Source organism: Vigna unguiculata, chromosome 5 (assembly GCF_037176805.1).
Source record: "Vigna unguiculata cultivar grain cowpea cultivar isolate G323 ecotype 2 chromosome 5, ASM3717680v1, whole genome shotgun sequence".
Taxonomy (NCBI): domain Eukaryota; kingdom Viridiplantae; phylum Streptophyta; class Magnoliopsida; order Fabales; family Fabaceae; genus Vigna; species Vigna unguiculata.
Window position 1 is genome coordinate 41,631,409 of NC_140796.1, and position 16,365 is coordinate 41,647,773.

The following is a 16,365-nucleotide window of genomic DNA, read 5'->3' on the forward strand; positions in this document are numbered from 1 at the left end:
CCACTGATTAGAACCTATAATGAACACTGATATTGCATGTATTATTTACTAAAACCCGGTCATAGGAGATGTAGCTCAAGGCTATTAAGTCTCTGCATTTTCTAAGGTGGAAGTTTATAAGCACTAGGTGTAAGGATCAGACCCGGAAGATTCCTTACGCTGAACTACAATATTTTGTTTTAAAAGATAATATATTTTGTTTTATTTTATTTTTTTAAATTATATGGGAGATTGTTAGAAATAATTTAATATAATTTAAAAAATAAATAATTAAAATAAAAAAAACTTATGGTTACTCATGTTTTTATAGACCTTTAATTTATGGGTTAATGTTTTTTATGACTAATAATTATATTCTTATTACAATTTACTCCTTTGTCTCCCTTTTCTACATATAAATACCACCTAGGTGCATGAGGAAAAATACAACAACAGAGACAACAAACACTAGAGTTTTCTAAAAAATGTTCTTCTTTTCTTCTTTATATTATCTTTAAGACAGTGGTGTTCATAAGGTTCAGAGATCCTTCGCTGCACTCGATCGATCTGATGGGTTGTTGTATCTTGGGAGAGAAACACATATGATTTGAAACATATATGATTGGGTATTTGTTTAGCCTTATGCAATAGGAGCGTTTTCTCTCTAAGGATAGCGCTATACATGCCTCAACCCAGGCTATTTCTACTCCTTACCTCATTTATTTTTATCCATTATTTACTATTATGATAATAATTTTATTATTAATAGTATTATATCTCTGATTAATATTCTTTGATTCAGATACATGTTATTATTATTATTATTGCTCTAATAATTATTATTATTATATTATTTCATATTTTGATTATTACTAGTATTATTTGAGTAATCATTTTCTAACAATGTTTTGTAGAAATCCAACTACTGTAATGGAAAGGAGGAAAAAAATGAAAAACTAAGGCAAGCTAACATCAAAGAGGCATGTGAAAAAAATTTAAAGGCCTCGATTCATCAATATATTGCTTGATTTTAGAACCAAGTAGGCTTGTCATTCAACCTTGTAAAGTTGAAAAGTTTTCAAGATATGATTGATGTCATAAGTGCTTATAGACCTAATTTACCCACTCCTAGTTATCATGAAATCAAAGTTCCACTTCTCGACAAGGAAGTTTAGTACACTAAGAAGTTGTTGCAAGATCATAAATTTTAATGAAGTAAACATGGTTGTTCTATTATGTCAGATACATGGACTGACCGAAAGCAACGATGATTGATTAACATTGGCGTGCTCCCCTACAGGGACAATGTTTATTAAGTCCATTGATGGTTCAAACTTTGTGAAGACAGGAGAAAAACTATTAGAGATGCTTGATTCCCTTGTAGAGGAGATTGGAGAAGAAAATGTTGTTTAAGTTATAGAAAATAATGGGAGCAATTATGTGTTGGCTGGTAAGTTGTTAGAAGAGAAAATACCCTTTCTCTATTCGACTCATTATGTTGTCCATTGTATAGATTTGATGCTTGAAGACATTAGAAAGTTTCCTTTGATAAAGAAGACAATTCAAAGAGAAGTTAGTCTTGTTAGCTTTATCTATAGTCATTCTAGTACCTTGAGTCTATTGAGACAATTTACAAACAAAAGGGAATTAGTAAGACAAGTCATTACAAGGTTTGCTACCTCTTATTTATCATTACAAAGGTTGCATCAAAAGAAGGGAAATTTGAGAAAGATGTTCACTTTTGATGAATGGAGCAATAATAAGCTATCTAAGGAAACGAAGGGAAGGGAGGCTACAAAAATTGTTCTTATGCCTTCATTTTGGAATCAAGTAGTATTTACTCTCAAAGTCATGGCTCCTCTTGTTCATGTGCTTCGTCTAGTTGATGGAGAAAGAAAAGCAACTATAGGTTATATATATGAAACAATGGAGAAAGCCAAGGAAACAATAATGAAGTCATTCAACAACGATGAAAGTAAATACAATGATGTATTTACAATCATTGGTAACAGATGGACATGTCAACTTCATTGCCCCTTGCATGTTATTGGTTACTCTTTTAACCTAGAGTTCTTTTATTCCAACCCAGACATGGAATATGATTTGGAAGTTACAAATGGATTATATGACTGCATCAGGAGGTTGGTGCCAAGTAAATATGTGCAACAAATTTTTTTAACTAAGTTGTCTCTTTATAAGAGTGCAAATGGACTCTTTAGTGATGATTTTGCCAAAGAATCAAGGAATACTACAACCCCAAATGAGACATTTACACACTTTGTAAATTGTGCTAAAATATAATGGTTGCATTCTAAGTTAGTTTCTTTGATTGTGTAGCTCAATGGTGGAAGAATTATGGGCATGCAACTCCCAACTTACAAAAGCTAGCAATCAAGATTTTAAGTTTGACATGTAGTTCATCAGGATGTGAGCGAAATTAGAGGTTTTTGAGCAAGTAATAAGACATGACTCATTTTATTATTATCTTGTAAAGTGTAGATAGAAATTAATTCACATATTACTTATTCATAATGCAGATTCATTCAAAGAAAAGGAATAGGCTAGACCATAAAAGGTTGTATGATTTGGTTTATATAAAGTATAATCAACAACTTGTTCAAAGATATGATATTAGGAATGAAATATATCCAATTATATTGAATGACATTGATGAATTTAATGAGTGATTAGTGAGAGAAGTTGATGATGATAACAATAATGAAGATGAGGGTAATAAGTTGGTTTTTGATGATGATCCCAATCTTAACAGGGCAATTGTTTATTAAGCTTAAGGTATTGAAGAATCATTAGTTTATACAAAGAGAAAAACAACTAATAAAAGAAAGCAACCATTAAGTAGTGATATTGTTATTGAATCTTCCCATGCTTCTAAGAAAGGTTCAAGTGCAACTCCAACTCCAACACAACCCAAGAACGGTAAAGAGAAGACTCAAATTTAAGTTCAAAATGAATTGTGTGATAAGGGGAAGCGGAAGAGGGATATACTCCATTGGATAAGGACATTGAAAACAATTATATTAGAAAAAGAATATGATTAGAGATGGCAAATAAACCTGTCCCCGTGGGTATTGCCCGAACCCGTCCCCGTTTTGACGGGGAATCCCTGCATTGACTGGGTATGGGTATGGGTATGGGGAATCCCCAATTTTTTTGATTGGGTATGGGGATGGGGATGGGGATGGGGATGAATATATCCCCGTCATAATACGCGTCCCCGCCATATCTCCATCCTCTTTTAAATTATTAAAATATTCACAATTAATTAAGTAACCCTATTCTTTCTATTTTTTATTTCTTCTAAATATTTGGTTTGTCATGAAACTCATTCACATCTCCAATATATTTTTTATCTTATCATAACCTTTATGTAATTATGTTAAAATGATGTATGTAAATTAAAAAAAAGTTATGTCTAACATTTGAATATTTCTATTATTTTTTAATATTTTTATTTAGTGTATATTTTCCTTTCACATGAAAATGTTTAATACTCTCAATTTAAATATAGGATAAACATTTCATTTACTAGGTAATATAAAAAAAATTCTTTACTTATTATTATTAATTTTTGTTTTATTTGAACTCTTTTATTTCTCTAAAACAATTTTTGTTATTTCTCAACTATTAAGTATATATGTTGATATTTGAAAAGTTTTCTTAGATCTCTAAGATATTTTTCGTCTTATCATACCCTTAATTATATATTTGTTTTTCTTTGTGCAATTCCTTCCAATAGTCTTCAAATTGTTTATAAGACACACATTTGTTAATTTTTTAATATTTTTATTTTTGTGTATTTTCATCATGTAGAATATTATTTCGATAAATTTTATCTAATTATTTTTTATTTTCTAACTCACTACAATCATACTTTAATTTTTTTTCGCTATAATTGTATAAATAATTTTTATTTACTACAATATAAAAATTTAATGTAATTGCCATGAATATTCTTTTATCACCATCCAACATATATTGGAGTTTAAAAGATACAAGATCTATGATAAAATTTTATTATGTTTATTATTTATTTTTTGTGTCAATTTTTATCAACCATTGAGTATATATATTGATATTTGAGAAGTTTTCTTAGATCTCTAAGATATTTTTCATCTTATCATACCATTAATTATATATTTGTTTTCCTTTGTGTGATTCCTTCCAATAGTCTCCAAATTGTTTATAAGACACACATTTGTTAATTTTTTAATATTTTTATTTTTTGTTTATTTTCATCATGTAGAATACTATTTCGATAAATTTTATCTAATTATTTTTTATTTTTTAACTCATTACATTCATACTTAATTTTTTCACTATAGTTGTATAAATAATTTTTATTTACTACAATATAAAAATTTAATGTAATTGCCATGAATATTTTTTTACTACCATCCAACATATATTGTGGTTCAAAAGATACAAGATCTATGTTAAAATTTTATTATTATGTTTATTATTTTTTCTTTGCGTCATTTTGATCAAGTGATGTATTATAACTTTTATTAGTGTATAAAAAATAGATTCATTATAATTTAAAAAATTCAAGTAAACAAACATTTAAATATATTTTAATTTAAATATTTTTTTTCCTTTTATATTTTTTAAAAAATATTCTTAAAATTTATCAACTAGGTTTCATTAATGTTTGCAAATTTAATAAATGTTTTGGTTCTCATCAAATTTTATTTGGTATTATAATCTAAAATGTAAACAATTATAATTTATTTCAAAATATTTGATATCAAAGAAATAACCATACTCCAAATATTGAATATTTACTAATATTATGTTTCCTTTACCGTAATTTTTTATAAAAATTAATTAAAATTAATATTAAAGTAGTAAGAAAACGGGTATGGGTACGAGATTACACTCGTTACCCGGTGGGGATGAGACAAAAATTTGATACCCGTTAGGTTTGAGTATGGGGATGAATTTTTTTTACGGGAATGGGTATAGAATAGTGAAACTCATCCCCACCCTGTTGCCATCTCTAAATATGATGATTATAAAGAAACTTAATACATATATTTTATGATTTGTTGTTATTTTATGTTTCAAACTTTAAATTTGTAGTATTTTAATATAATATTATATCAATTACATTTTTAGACGTAATATCATTACTTTTTCATTAAAAAGTATTTGATGATATTATATATTTTTTACCACAATATTTTCACCATAACACCATAACCCGTTATGATTATCATTATAACTTTAAAACTGTTTGTAGGGTCATCGATATTTTCCATTATCCAGATAGTAATTCTAAATTTGATGCTAGTAGTTTAAATTCTCGTCTTTTGTAAGTTGGACAAAAATCAATGAACTGAGGCTTTTGCTTCCTGTGGTTTCATAAACCATGAAAAAAAAATATAAAAATTATCCTTCTTTGTGATTTTAAACCAAAGGTTATGAATCGAGTAATCTGAGAGTTTTCAGATTACATGAACAAGAAGTTAAAATATTAAGTGATGTGTTTTTATATTATTGTACATTTTAAAATTAGTTTTTTTTTTTTTTTTTTTCTGATATGCTGATCTATAATGTAAAGTCCCTACTAGATACCCTTCCAATATGAACAACCGATTTTCGTTGCAGTTCATTGAGTGTGCATATTTTGATAAATATATTTAAATCAATTGAATTTTTAAAAAACAGAATCAAGAAATTGAAAAAAATATATCACTATTCTTTTAAATTAAGATGAACCAAAGAATTCAATAATTCTTTTCTTTTAATATTTTTTCTAATAAAGCTTCACTCTATCCCAAACCAAAACTTATAACTTTTGAAAGTAACACCATATTCCAGCCCATACATTTGTGCCTATTTCAAGCAAGCACTTTATCCAATGAAATAGTTGTCACTCACCAGAAATGGAGTATCATTTTGGAAGCTTTGAGTAGCAAGAAGTGTAATCTCCAAAAATGGTCTACAAGGTCTGAAGATTATGTTCAAAAGTTTCACCTCATGTGATCAATTTCTCCAAAAAATGTGGCTCAATTTCCCACATAAGAGAAAAAGTGGTCAAAATCAGAAGCATTCTCAGGTGGTTGGACTCAGCTTCACAATCTCCTTCAGCAATTGACTTACTGATTTCTTTACTACTTCAGGCACTACCAGCTGGGGGTGAACTGACTCTAAACCATATGAAGTGATAACCTTCATAACTGTCACTAATTCCAAACTATTTGTGTTAACATTCCATACACTTTGATTCATAAACTTGCATGTTTGTTGCAGGGTGCATTTACAGCAAACCTGATGCCAAAAGAAAACATATATAACATAGCTAAACAGATTCATATAAATACAGGGTAAAACTTCAGGTATATATAAACATTTGTACTCATCTTATAACATAAGCATCTGTATAAACATTTGTGAGACCTTACAAAACTAGCTTATAATCTTTCCGTAAGATGTTTTCAGCTTATTTCAACAAGTTCCCTAACATACTTCTGAACAAAACTTAAGGTTTCAATCAAGCAACTTACTGAAACAAACCGTTTGATGCAATTTCTTAACTATTTCTGATGCTGTTCTTTAATCAAAGTTGAAGTTCACTTTGGTGACCTATACTAACCTATAAGCAGACTTTTATTATGATTGTCAACGTGAAACTAAAATTCTGATTCATGAACAATGCCATAAACACCTACATGCTATGCCTTTCATGCATGCCATAAACCTTACAGTGTTTTCTGGGACCTCAAAAAACTTCCGCAGTCTTTTAGCAGGAAAGACAGCACTCTTATTGGTGTCAGAGCAACCAAACGTAGCCACTTGCTTCAAGGCACTTCCTGATAACCATCTGTCAATCCAATTCCATGTTAAATATAAGTCATTTGGGGAAAGCTATGAATTATAAACACCAAGGAAAAAGAATAAAATCAAAATTTACCGTTCTGCCAATTCCTTTTGAAACAAATGTAGGTATTATACAAAATTTTGCAACATTGCAAAAACAATGCAAAACATGTGAAATCAGAAGTTTGATAATTTCCTAAGCAATGCAAGTCAGCTTAATGGACACTAACAAATTCTAAGGATTTTCTTCCATAACGCATCAAATCATCCTATAAATATGAAAAACAAACTCAATCCTCAAATAAGATTGATCAGCATTTTTCCATCACAATATAATATTAGCTAAACATTTGATAGTTAAAAGCATTTTCTGGTAGTAAATGGTTACTTCAGTTCTTGAAATTGTTAGTTGCTTAGCTAATACATTATGGCTGTAGTCTCATGCCTTTTTAATTTTGGACTGATTTGAGAGTGATTTACACTTTCAGAGACTCTATTTTTAATTTTATTTGCAATTTAAGAACTAACAAAGAGACAACACAAAAAAATAAAAAATAAAAATCTGGAACTAAAACCACCGGCACCAAACTAACACATCAAACCATGAATGTTGGAGTTCACATACATCATATGATGAAAATAACGCAAAAATATCCTCCCTCTACTAATTAGAACCAAATCCAAATCATAACAATAAGAAAAACCAGTTTGAAGACAAAACCCGAGTTTGAAAAAACCCCATATATTCAGTCATCATCAGAGAGTGGAACATTATACGATAATAATAATTATGATTAGAAACAAAAGTTGTAATGGCTTCGTTTGATCTTACTTGGCAATTTCCTGGTTATCTCTGGCGAATCTCTGGGCCGCAAACTTGATGTACCCTACGGCGAAGAAACTGGTAAACCAATCAAGATCAAATTTTTTCTTCGACTGTGAGAAATTGGCGTCTTTAAAATACCCCTTCTCGAACAAGTGCTGCGCAAACATCTTCATGTCGGGGGAAAGCTCTTTGACAACCACTGAGTCCTTTGGTTTCGAGGGAGGTTTTTTATTCGTAAACGCAGCGAACAAGCTCGTCCTTTTTGGAATCCCTGGTGTTTTCTCTTTGAGGGTCTTAATGTCTTGCTCCAACTGCTTCAGATTTTTCTTGAGTTCGGTTGCGGTTTCTGATGATTCGGTTTGTTCTTCGTCGGTGTCGGAGGTGGTGGTTTTCTGGGAATGGCCCACTGCTTCAGTGAAGAGGACGTGGAGGGGCTTTATGCTGGGCTGAGCTTGGGCTTGGGCTTGGGCTTGGGATGTAATGAGTCTGTAAGGGGTTTTGAGGAAGAGGACAGGGTTCCGGCGAGAGAAGAGGACTGTGGAGATAGACATGGTGCTAGTCGACTAAGAAAGCCGATATGGAAAGCAAGGGTTTATATCACTATTTTTCAGTTTAATTAGTTTTTCTTTTTTCCTTTTTTTTTTTCAAAATTAAGTTGTTCCATCAATTTTTCAAACAATCGAAATCAAATTATAATAAAAAAATAAAAAATCAATTTAACTTTTTTTTATGAAAATAAAGAGTAAAAAAATGTAATTAAACTTATTTTTCTTTCGACTTCATTAAGTTTTAGTTGATTAGTAAATCTGAGTATTATGAATTAATATTGTATTAAAATTTTTATTTTACTTAGGAAGGTTAGTATTTTTAAATTGAGTATCCTTTTTTGATTTTACTATCAATTAAAATATAATCTCGAAATCATATATAGAGAACTTCAAAACAAAAATACAAATAAATCTCTAAAACTAAAATTATCTTTATAAAAATACATTGTTTTATTTTTTTTCAAATTAAATATTAAAATAAAAATCAAATCAATCAACACAAAATAATATATAATTTAATAAATTAACTAAGATTCTACATATCAGTATTTTTTTTCTTATCCAAATTCTTGATATCGTGTTTGATTTTGATAGTAAAAACTCATTTAAAAATATTTAAATTAAGACAAAATTTAGTTATGAGATTTTTTATTGGTCAAGTAAAAATACATAATAAAATGTTACTACTCAATTTTTAAAAAATATTGTGTATATTATGGCATTTTTTATACAACGTTTATTTGAAAAGGTCTTTTTTGCATTATAATACGATGTTTATAAAACCGTCATATCTTACACGCAACATATGACATTTTTAATTGTTATATTATTAAATGTCATAGTATAAGTGAAAATTATGAAATTTATAAATGTCATTTTATAATTTCATAAAATATAATTATTTTTTCTATTATTTAAAATTTGTCCAAACTTATAATTTTATTTTTCATGAGTCGACAGTTCTAAAATTTTCATAGCTTTTTTATTTAATTTTTTCCCTCCTTCCTAAAATTTCTCCCGACATTATCCCAATTCATTTTTCCAACACCCATTCTGTCCTCCCATTAACAGATACCCTAACTTGTGTTCTTATTCACTGTGCTTCTTTTAAACCTTAATATTCACCAATTTCTCCCACCGTACTCACTCCTCGCATATCTTACTGTCGTTGATGCATAACAACTCACTGCCATTGCACCTCACCTTACCAACATCGCCACCATCGCATACCTCATTTCCAATACACATGGACCTTTTTCGACCCTACTTGAAGCTCCACACCAACGCCACATCTGGACCTCATCGTGCGTCACCGCACTTGTACCTCACCAGAATCGACTCTCCTTTGATCCTTTCATACTTCAACACCGTTGAAGCTCGCCAGCAACCCAAATTGGAATCCCTTATCCTAAACCCTTACTCTAGTGAGGCTTAGGCTCACTTTCTACTTGGGATCCACTTTTCACACTCCAATCCTATTAATGTATATAAATTTGGTACCTCTCAAACTCTAGTTTTTCGATTTCTCATTTTTTTCTCAGTTATTTTCTGGCTAAACCCTTTTAATCTTACTTTTATTGTGACCAGTGGCTTTTTCTTGAAATTAGGTTTCCCATATTTTGTTTTGTTCTTTGATTTGTGGATCTCAGTGATCATTCTTCAGTTTCATATTTTGAACTTGCATTTTTGTGACAATCTCTTACCCTTTTCTCTTTTTTATTGATTTGGTGTTTCATTGTTGGGGATGACTAACCTAGGATTTCTTTATTGGGCCAATTGAAGTTCAATTGAAGCCCAATTGAAACCTTAGGTGATAATCTCTCATGACCCATACTTAACCACAAGCTCAAATCCTACAAAGTAAAGCCCAAATTCATGACCCAAATGAAATCCTATTGTATTAGGCCCAAATATAAGGACCAAAGAAATCTAATCTACTTGACCCAACTACAAGGCTCAAAAAATTTAATCTATACATTTTATTACTTATTAGAGTTGGACCTCTTTAGAGATTATCTTGGCCCAATAAGGTTGTTAGAGGCCCAATGGAGCCAAAAACTCTTATAAGCTCTTGATCCAAGCTTTAGGTCTTGAGAAAGATGATGACATATGCCTGACCATGCCATCATCTCCTCCCTCTTAAAAAGGAGTTGTCCTCATATCTACATGATTCTTTATGACAACCACCATTTATTGTAGTTCATGTTGTTACTTCTTCTAGAATCAAAGATCATATTGCAATAAACACTAAACAACAAAGTAAGTGTTATTTACAAACATCTCGAGAAGAGAAATCTCCTCAAGACGATAATTAAACAATATTAGGCTCCTAATTTTCATACACCTTATATCTAATGAATGATAAAGGTCTTTGTAGGTAGGAACATTTTTATTAGTTGCAATGTTTGTCTTATTTTGTTTCAATATAATCTTGAAGGAGCTTTCTTTCTCAACACAAGGTTTAGTGACAACAAAAAAGGTTATTTGTGTAGAGGGTTTATGTCAGACAACTTAACCCTTACTTTTCTTTTTACTGCGAACTTTCTTTCTAAGCTCATGTCTTAGAACAATAAGATGACTTTCTCTCTATTTTTTTTCTTTTCTTTTTCTAAATGGGTTTTTTCTTGGTCCTTTAATACATGTGAAGGAGATAGAGAACTAAGGACAAACTTCTTATGGCAACCAATGTAAGACCTGGAAAAAACAAAAAATTAAAATAAAGAGAAACACATGAAAAAAATTAATGACTTGTTTAAGATTGTGGATTTATTCTAATTTAATTATTTTATTGAATTATGAAATATGGAATAATTATTTGAGAAATTTAGGGTATTGTTTTATTTATTTTAATTGTTAATATTATATTAATTATGGAAGGTGAAAAACGAGTGTTTATAAATATATAATGTGCATATTAATATGAGAAAGCATGTGGTTTAGTGGTTAGGCTATGTGCTAGTGTGTGCAAGTGTATAGGTTTGAACCTGGCAAGCAAATTGGGTACATTGAGATTGAAATATTTTTCTCTCTCCTTTGGTGGTAAAACATGTTTTAATTCTTAAAAGATATCAATTGAAAGGAATTACAGATAAGATTTAAGGCTAAGGTTTTAGGAGAGGAGAGAAAACACTTTAGGTCTTTAAGTGTGAGAAAGGAGAGAAAAGCGACAAGACGAATCGAGAGAAAACAATGAGAGTAGAGGTAGAGGTTGAGAGACTCTTTGGAGAGCTTGCGAAATCAGGTAGGGAAAGCTATATCTTGTTCTTTTTCTCTTTCTTATTTGTTGTTGGTTGGATGGGGCTTTGGAGAGTATGCATGGGTTCATGGAACGTTGATGGGTGTTGCTTCGATCTTTTTGTCTTTCTACCTTTGTTGTTTGTTTGATGAGTGTTGACCATGTCATCCTTTGGTATGGGTTGAGCTGAACAACTCCATTTCTGCTTCTACTTTTTAGAGTCAATGTTTTATTAATATTATTCAGTTATTTTAGTAAATAACAATGATTCAATTCATAACTTATGGACAATGATTGTTAATTTTACACGTGGGAGACACTAATTTTTCTGGTGGATGAGATAATTATGGACGAATGGCATAACTATGGAACTGATGCTAGAATTGACACATAACCCTTTCAGTCACTTTCTTAGTGACTTTATCATAGAGGTTCACTCTCACCTTCTTAGTGGTTTGTTGGGTCAATCTTTCTTGATACTCAACAATGTGTGTGCATGAAGATTGACAAGAGTAGCCACCAAAATATTGGCGAATGCTAACTCCTGATCCAGCAACATACACACGTCTAGGGTGCTTAGTTCGTCCAATTGTAGTAGTAAGAATGTCATGATGACCTTTTGGAGTGAAAGCTCCTTGGGAGCTTTGCTCAACCAAGGAGTCCTGCAATATAACAAAAAAAAGTTAAAGAAAATTTTATCTTATATAAAACTTATATACGACTATTTAAATCTTAAAATTTTTTGAGAGATATCTTGTTCGATGTTAAAAATGTAGGAGCCCGATGATTGTAGATGGGCTAACTTTCACTTTTCATGATGGATGGTGGTGAGGGAGGCTTTGGAAATTGACTCTCAGAAGGTAAGGGCCTAAATTTTTCCTTTTTTTTCATTATCATCTCTTCAAATTTTTTATACCCATCACGAGACAATAAGTGTGGGCTTTTATTTTGATTACTTATCCCTTAGGCTTTTGTCTTCTTTTCGTGTAACATATAACATTCCTTTTATGAATTAGTTCAACCAATATACAATTATCAATAGAGAAATTGATGATTTGAAATAAATAAACCTACCATCCCTTTGATGCACCAACTAATGCCAAGTCTCTTCATTAGTTGCCTTGTATTTAACACAAGGATTTTCATTCTTTTTAGCTCCAAAGACATACCTAGGTGTTAATTTTATCTTAAATCCATGAAATTTCTCGACGATGGATGATAGTCATTTATTTCTAAGGGTAGCCACATTTGAAATATCAAAAGTCATCTACAACATAGAAAATGCAAATCAATAGTGTTTAAGAAATTGTCAATAAAATCAAACTATAAATTCAATAACATTAAGCTTATTTACTAATAAATGATGTCATACCATGTTTCGATAAATTTTAGACATATGCTCAAAAGATGGAGTAAGGATGCATTTTGCCTCGTTCCAATACTCCTAAATAGCTTTTGAAGATGTCCGCATAAGGACTTGAAGCCATACCAGTGTTGACGTCAATAACGACAGGTGTCCTCTTAGCACTAGCTCGTCTCATTAACAATTGTCTCAACCTCTAGTGGCTCCTCTGGTGGGTCTCCTTATGGGTCCTTCATCCCTTGATGATTATGATGTTCAACCTCATATCTGTTAAAATAAAAAAAACATTAATAACAAATATATAAAATAACATATAAAAGATTATTTAACAAAACACGTAAATTTGTACAATAATTTGAAATTTGTACATAGAGTTATGGATTTGTCATATGTATATTTCCTCATCGTGATTTTCCCAAATTACATGTATATCATCAACCATAGGGTTTTCATAAAAAATTATTGTTGTTTTAAATGGGTGGGTGTCAACAATATTAAGATTATTGAGATTCTCTTCATTCACATCAATTTATTTTTTGCCGTGAAGAGTGATATATCAATGTTCAAATGCAAAATCTTTTATGTAAAAGACTTGAGATGCTTGTTGTGCCATGATAAATGGCTCATCTCGATATCTAACAATCTGAAAATAAACAAGAGTCATTCCTGATTCATCCATTTTGACACCACTATTGTTATGAACCCACTTACATTTGAACGCTGGAATAGTAAACATGGTATAATCAACCTCCCATATCTCTTATATTATACCAAAGCATGTCATTGATCCAAATACAGGATTTTGATCTTTAGATGTGGAAAATTATAGTGACTCAACTTCAAGACTTACCCCACTATTTTGTATTATGCTTTTATCATCCAAAGACTTTGTATAAAATGTGAAACTATTAATTTCGTAACCTATACAACATACACATCAAAATTCAACCCATTTGCTAGCCACATCAAAGTCTCAAAAGATTGAAAATCTTTCAAAACCTTAGATTTGAACCAAGGCACGAATGTTTTGTTATGCTCCATCAACTACCATTTCTCTGATTGACTTGGATTGTTCTCCTTCACAATGGCTTTGTGTACAAATAAGTAAGGGATCACCTTATATGTGTTGTTCAATATGTATATATGTGCTTGCAACAGTTCTTCATGATCTTTACTGACCACATTCATACCTCAGATATCGAACACTTGTTCAACCATGATCTGCGAGGAACACCTATCAAATTTGCTTTTGTCATAATCTGAACAAAACTCGATAATTTCTTCAACAATATTCCTTTCAATCATTGAACCTTTTCAAAATGTTCATATAACGTTCAATGTGATACGATCTTATCCAGGAAAGAGTACGATTGTTTCTGGATTTGAATCCTCAAGAGGCACGACGCGAATAAACCAGAGAACATTGCAAAATAAGACAAAGATGGATGACGTCACAATCTAACAGATTGACAAGTCAAGTGAAGATTCGCCAGAAAGATGTTAATCTTTGATAAGAACCAGATGCCTAAGCCAAGAACAAAGAGAATCCTCTCGTTAATGAAATCAAATTCAGTATATGACTAAAAGTGTCTACATTAGTTTTTGGTACCTCTATTTATAGGCACATAAGTTTAAGAAAACCTGAGAACCCTAAAAGAAGGCCCAAGCCCAAATCATAAAAACATAAACTAATTTATAAAAGAAAGCCCAAAGTCCAAAAACATAGAAACATACTAATTTTTAAAAGAAAACCAAAGTCCAAAAATATAAACTAATTTCTTAATAACTATCCTTCAAAAGTGCTCCAAGCCATGATCTTCATTTCCATTGAATTTCCACTTGTAGTTACTTGTAGCATTAAGAGCCTTGAATAAATTTGATTTTCCAAGCTCTTGCTCCTTGCTTTTGTCATAGGTCCTTTGAATTGTAAGGGTTCATCTTCAAGTTCTTCTTGTATGGAATCTAGGGATAGTCCTCTATCACAATGGAATACATCCATCTTTGGTATACTGGTCCACATAACTTGATTTCTCTTACCAAATGAACAAGTAAATGTATCATGATGTTAAGAAATGATGGAGGGAATAACATCTTCAGCTGACAAAAGATGATAACAATCTTGCCTTGAAGTTCATCTAACTTTACAAGATCAATGACTTTGCTATAAATTGAAGAGAAAAATGAACACAAACGAGTTATAGTTTGTCTAACATTTTTGGGTAAAATTCCACTAATGACCACTAATAACAATTATTGCAATAAGATGTGGCAATTGTGAGACTTTAGGCCAACAAACTTTAAGTCCTACATCGACAATAAACTCTTGGTATTTGAAGAGTATCCTTGAGGTACCTTGACACTCTTAAGGAAAAAGAAAAAAACTTATCTTCTCTTGTTTAGACATAGTGTAATATGCGAGGGGGAGAAAGGGGGGAGGGTGGATGGGAGGTGCCAATAAGTATGCTAACCAACTTCTCTTGGTGCCAAGTCTTCTCAGATTTTCATTTCAACCAAATTCAATCGAGCATTTACTCAATCTTTTGTCTTTCCTTAAATGTTAAGTAGTGTACCAATCAAGCTATCACACACATTCTTCTCTACATGCATCACATCTATGCAATGCTTAACCTCTAACTTTGACCAAGTGCTTGATATAGATGACTTCTTTGATGTTTTCCCAAATAAATGATGTACTTTATTAACGTTTTCATGAATTTGAAGGCCAATCAATAGAATTGGTGCTTCGTTATTCTCTTGATGTCCATTGAATGCTTTCTTTAACCTTCGATAAAGATGATTAGTGTAACATCCTAGTCGAATATTATGAATTTTAATAAAATAAAGTAGGAATTTAAAATCAAAACCTCATTTCCTAAAAACATGAGAAATTTAAAACATTTATTACCTCGATAATAATCTAAAATCCACAATTTATAAAGCTCGATTACAATATCCAAGTCTGGTAATATAAAGGCTTACAAAATTATTCAAAACCATAAATTATAACTAAAATCCATAAAAAACATAAACTCCATGAAAAGCGGTTCCCAGCTAGCCTCTCTCCGATGTTATGCCTCACCAGAACCACCTGCAACATCATCTGCTCCCGTGTAATGCATTACACGATCATCGCCAAACACAAGTGGATGTAGTGAGATAACATATAAATATAAATATATAATTCAAATATATGTACACACACATCAAAGGAACTCTATCCTTTGATTCCATACCACATGGCCTCCACCATGTTATCCATGTTCTACGTCTTTAGGTGAATACCTTAAGATCCCCTTTGTTGCACACCTACAAGCCACAACTTGTAGAACACGTGCATCAAACCTGCTACGGACCACGCTCCGTAACGCCAGGTGGAGTTACCAATATGAACCATAATTCGTAATGTCCAAAGACCACCAAACTCGCCAACCAACGTCGAAGAGGACAATCTATCTAGACTCATTCGTACAAGCCACAACTTAAGGAATGCTACATGTTTACCCTTTATCCCGAGCCATAACTCAAAGGATACTATTCCGAGCCACAACTTAAGGAACACTCCAGCAAGTCGATC

The 16,365-nt window shown here is 31.3% G+C and overlaps 1 protein-coding gene and 1 pseudogene across 2 annotated transcripts; one reads left to right on the plus strand and one right to left on the minus strand.

Annotated features, from left to right (window-relative positions):
- Positions 1 to 1,710: 1,710 nt before the first annotated feature.
- Positions 1,711 to 2,765, plus strand: LOC146886448 (uncharacterized; annotated as a pseudogene).
- A 2,912-nt stretch (positions 2,766 to 5,677) lies between these two features.
- Positions 5,678 to 8,215, minus strand: LOC114183724 (craniofacial development protein). Of its 2 annotated transcripts, none has more exons than XM_028070842.2 (3): positions 7,652 to 8,215; positions 6,706 to 6,823; positions 5,678 to 6,270 (listed from the first exon to the last, which is right to left on the minus strand). In XM_028070842.2, the coding sequence occupies exons 1-3, from the start codon at positions 8,194 to 8,196 to the stop codon at positions 6,055 to 6,057; spliced, it is 879 nt and encodes a 292-aa protein (XP_027926643.1). In that variant the 5' UTR covers positions 8,197 to 8,215; the 3' UTR covers positions 5,678 to 6,054. The 2 variants fall into 2 exon arrangements, with proteins under 2 accessions (XP_027926643.1, XP_027926644.1); XM_028070843.2 differs by having other exon boundaries at positions 6,672 to 6,823.
- Between the last annotated feature and the right edge of the window lie 8,150 nt (positions 8,216 to 16,365).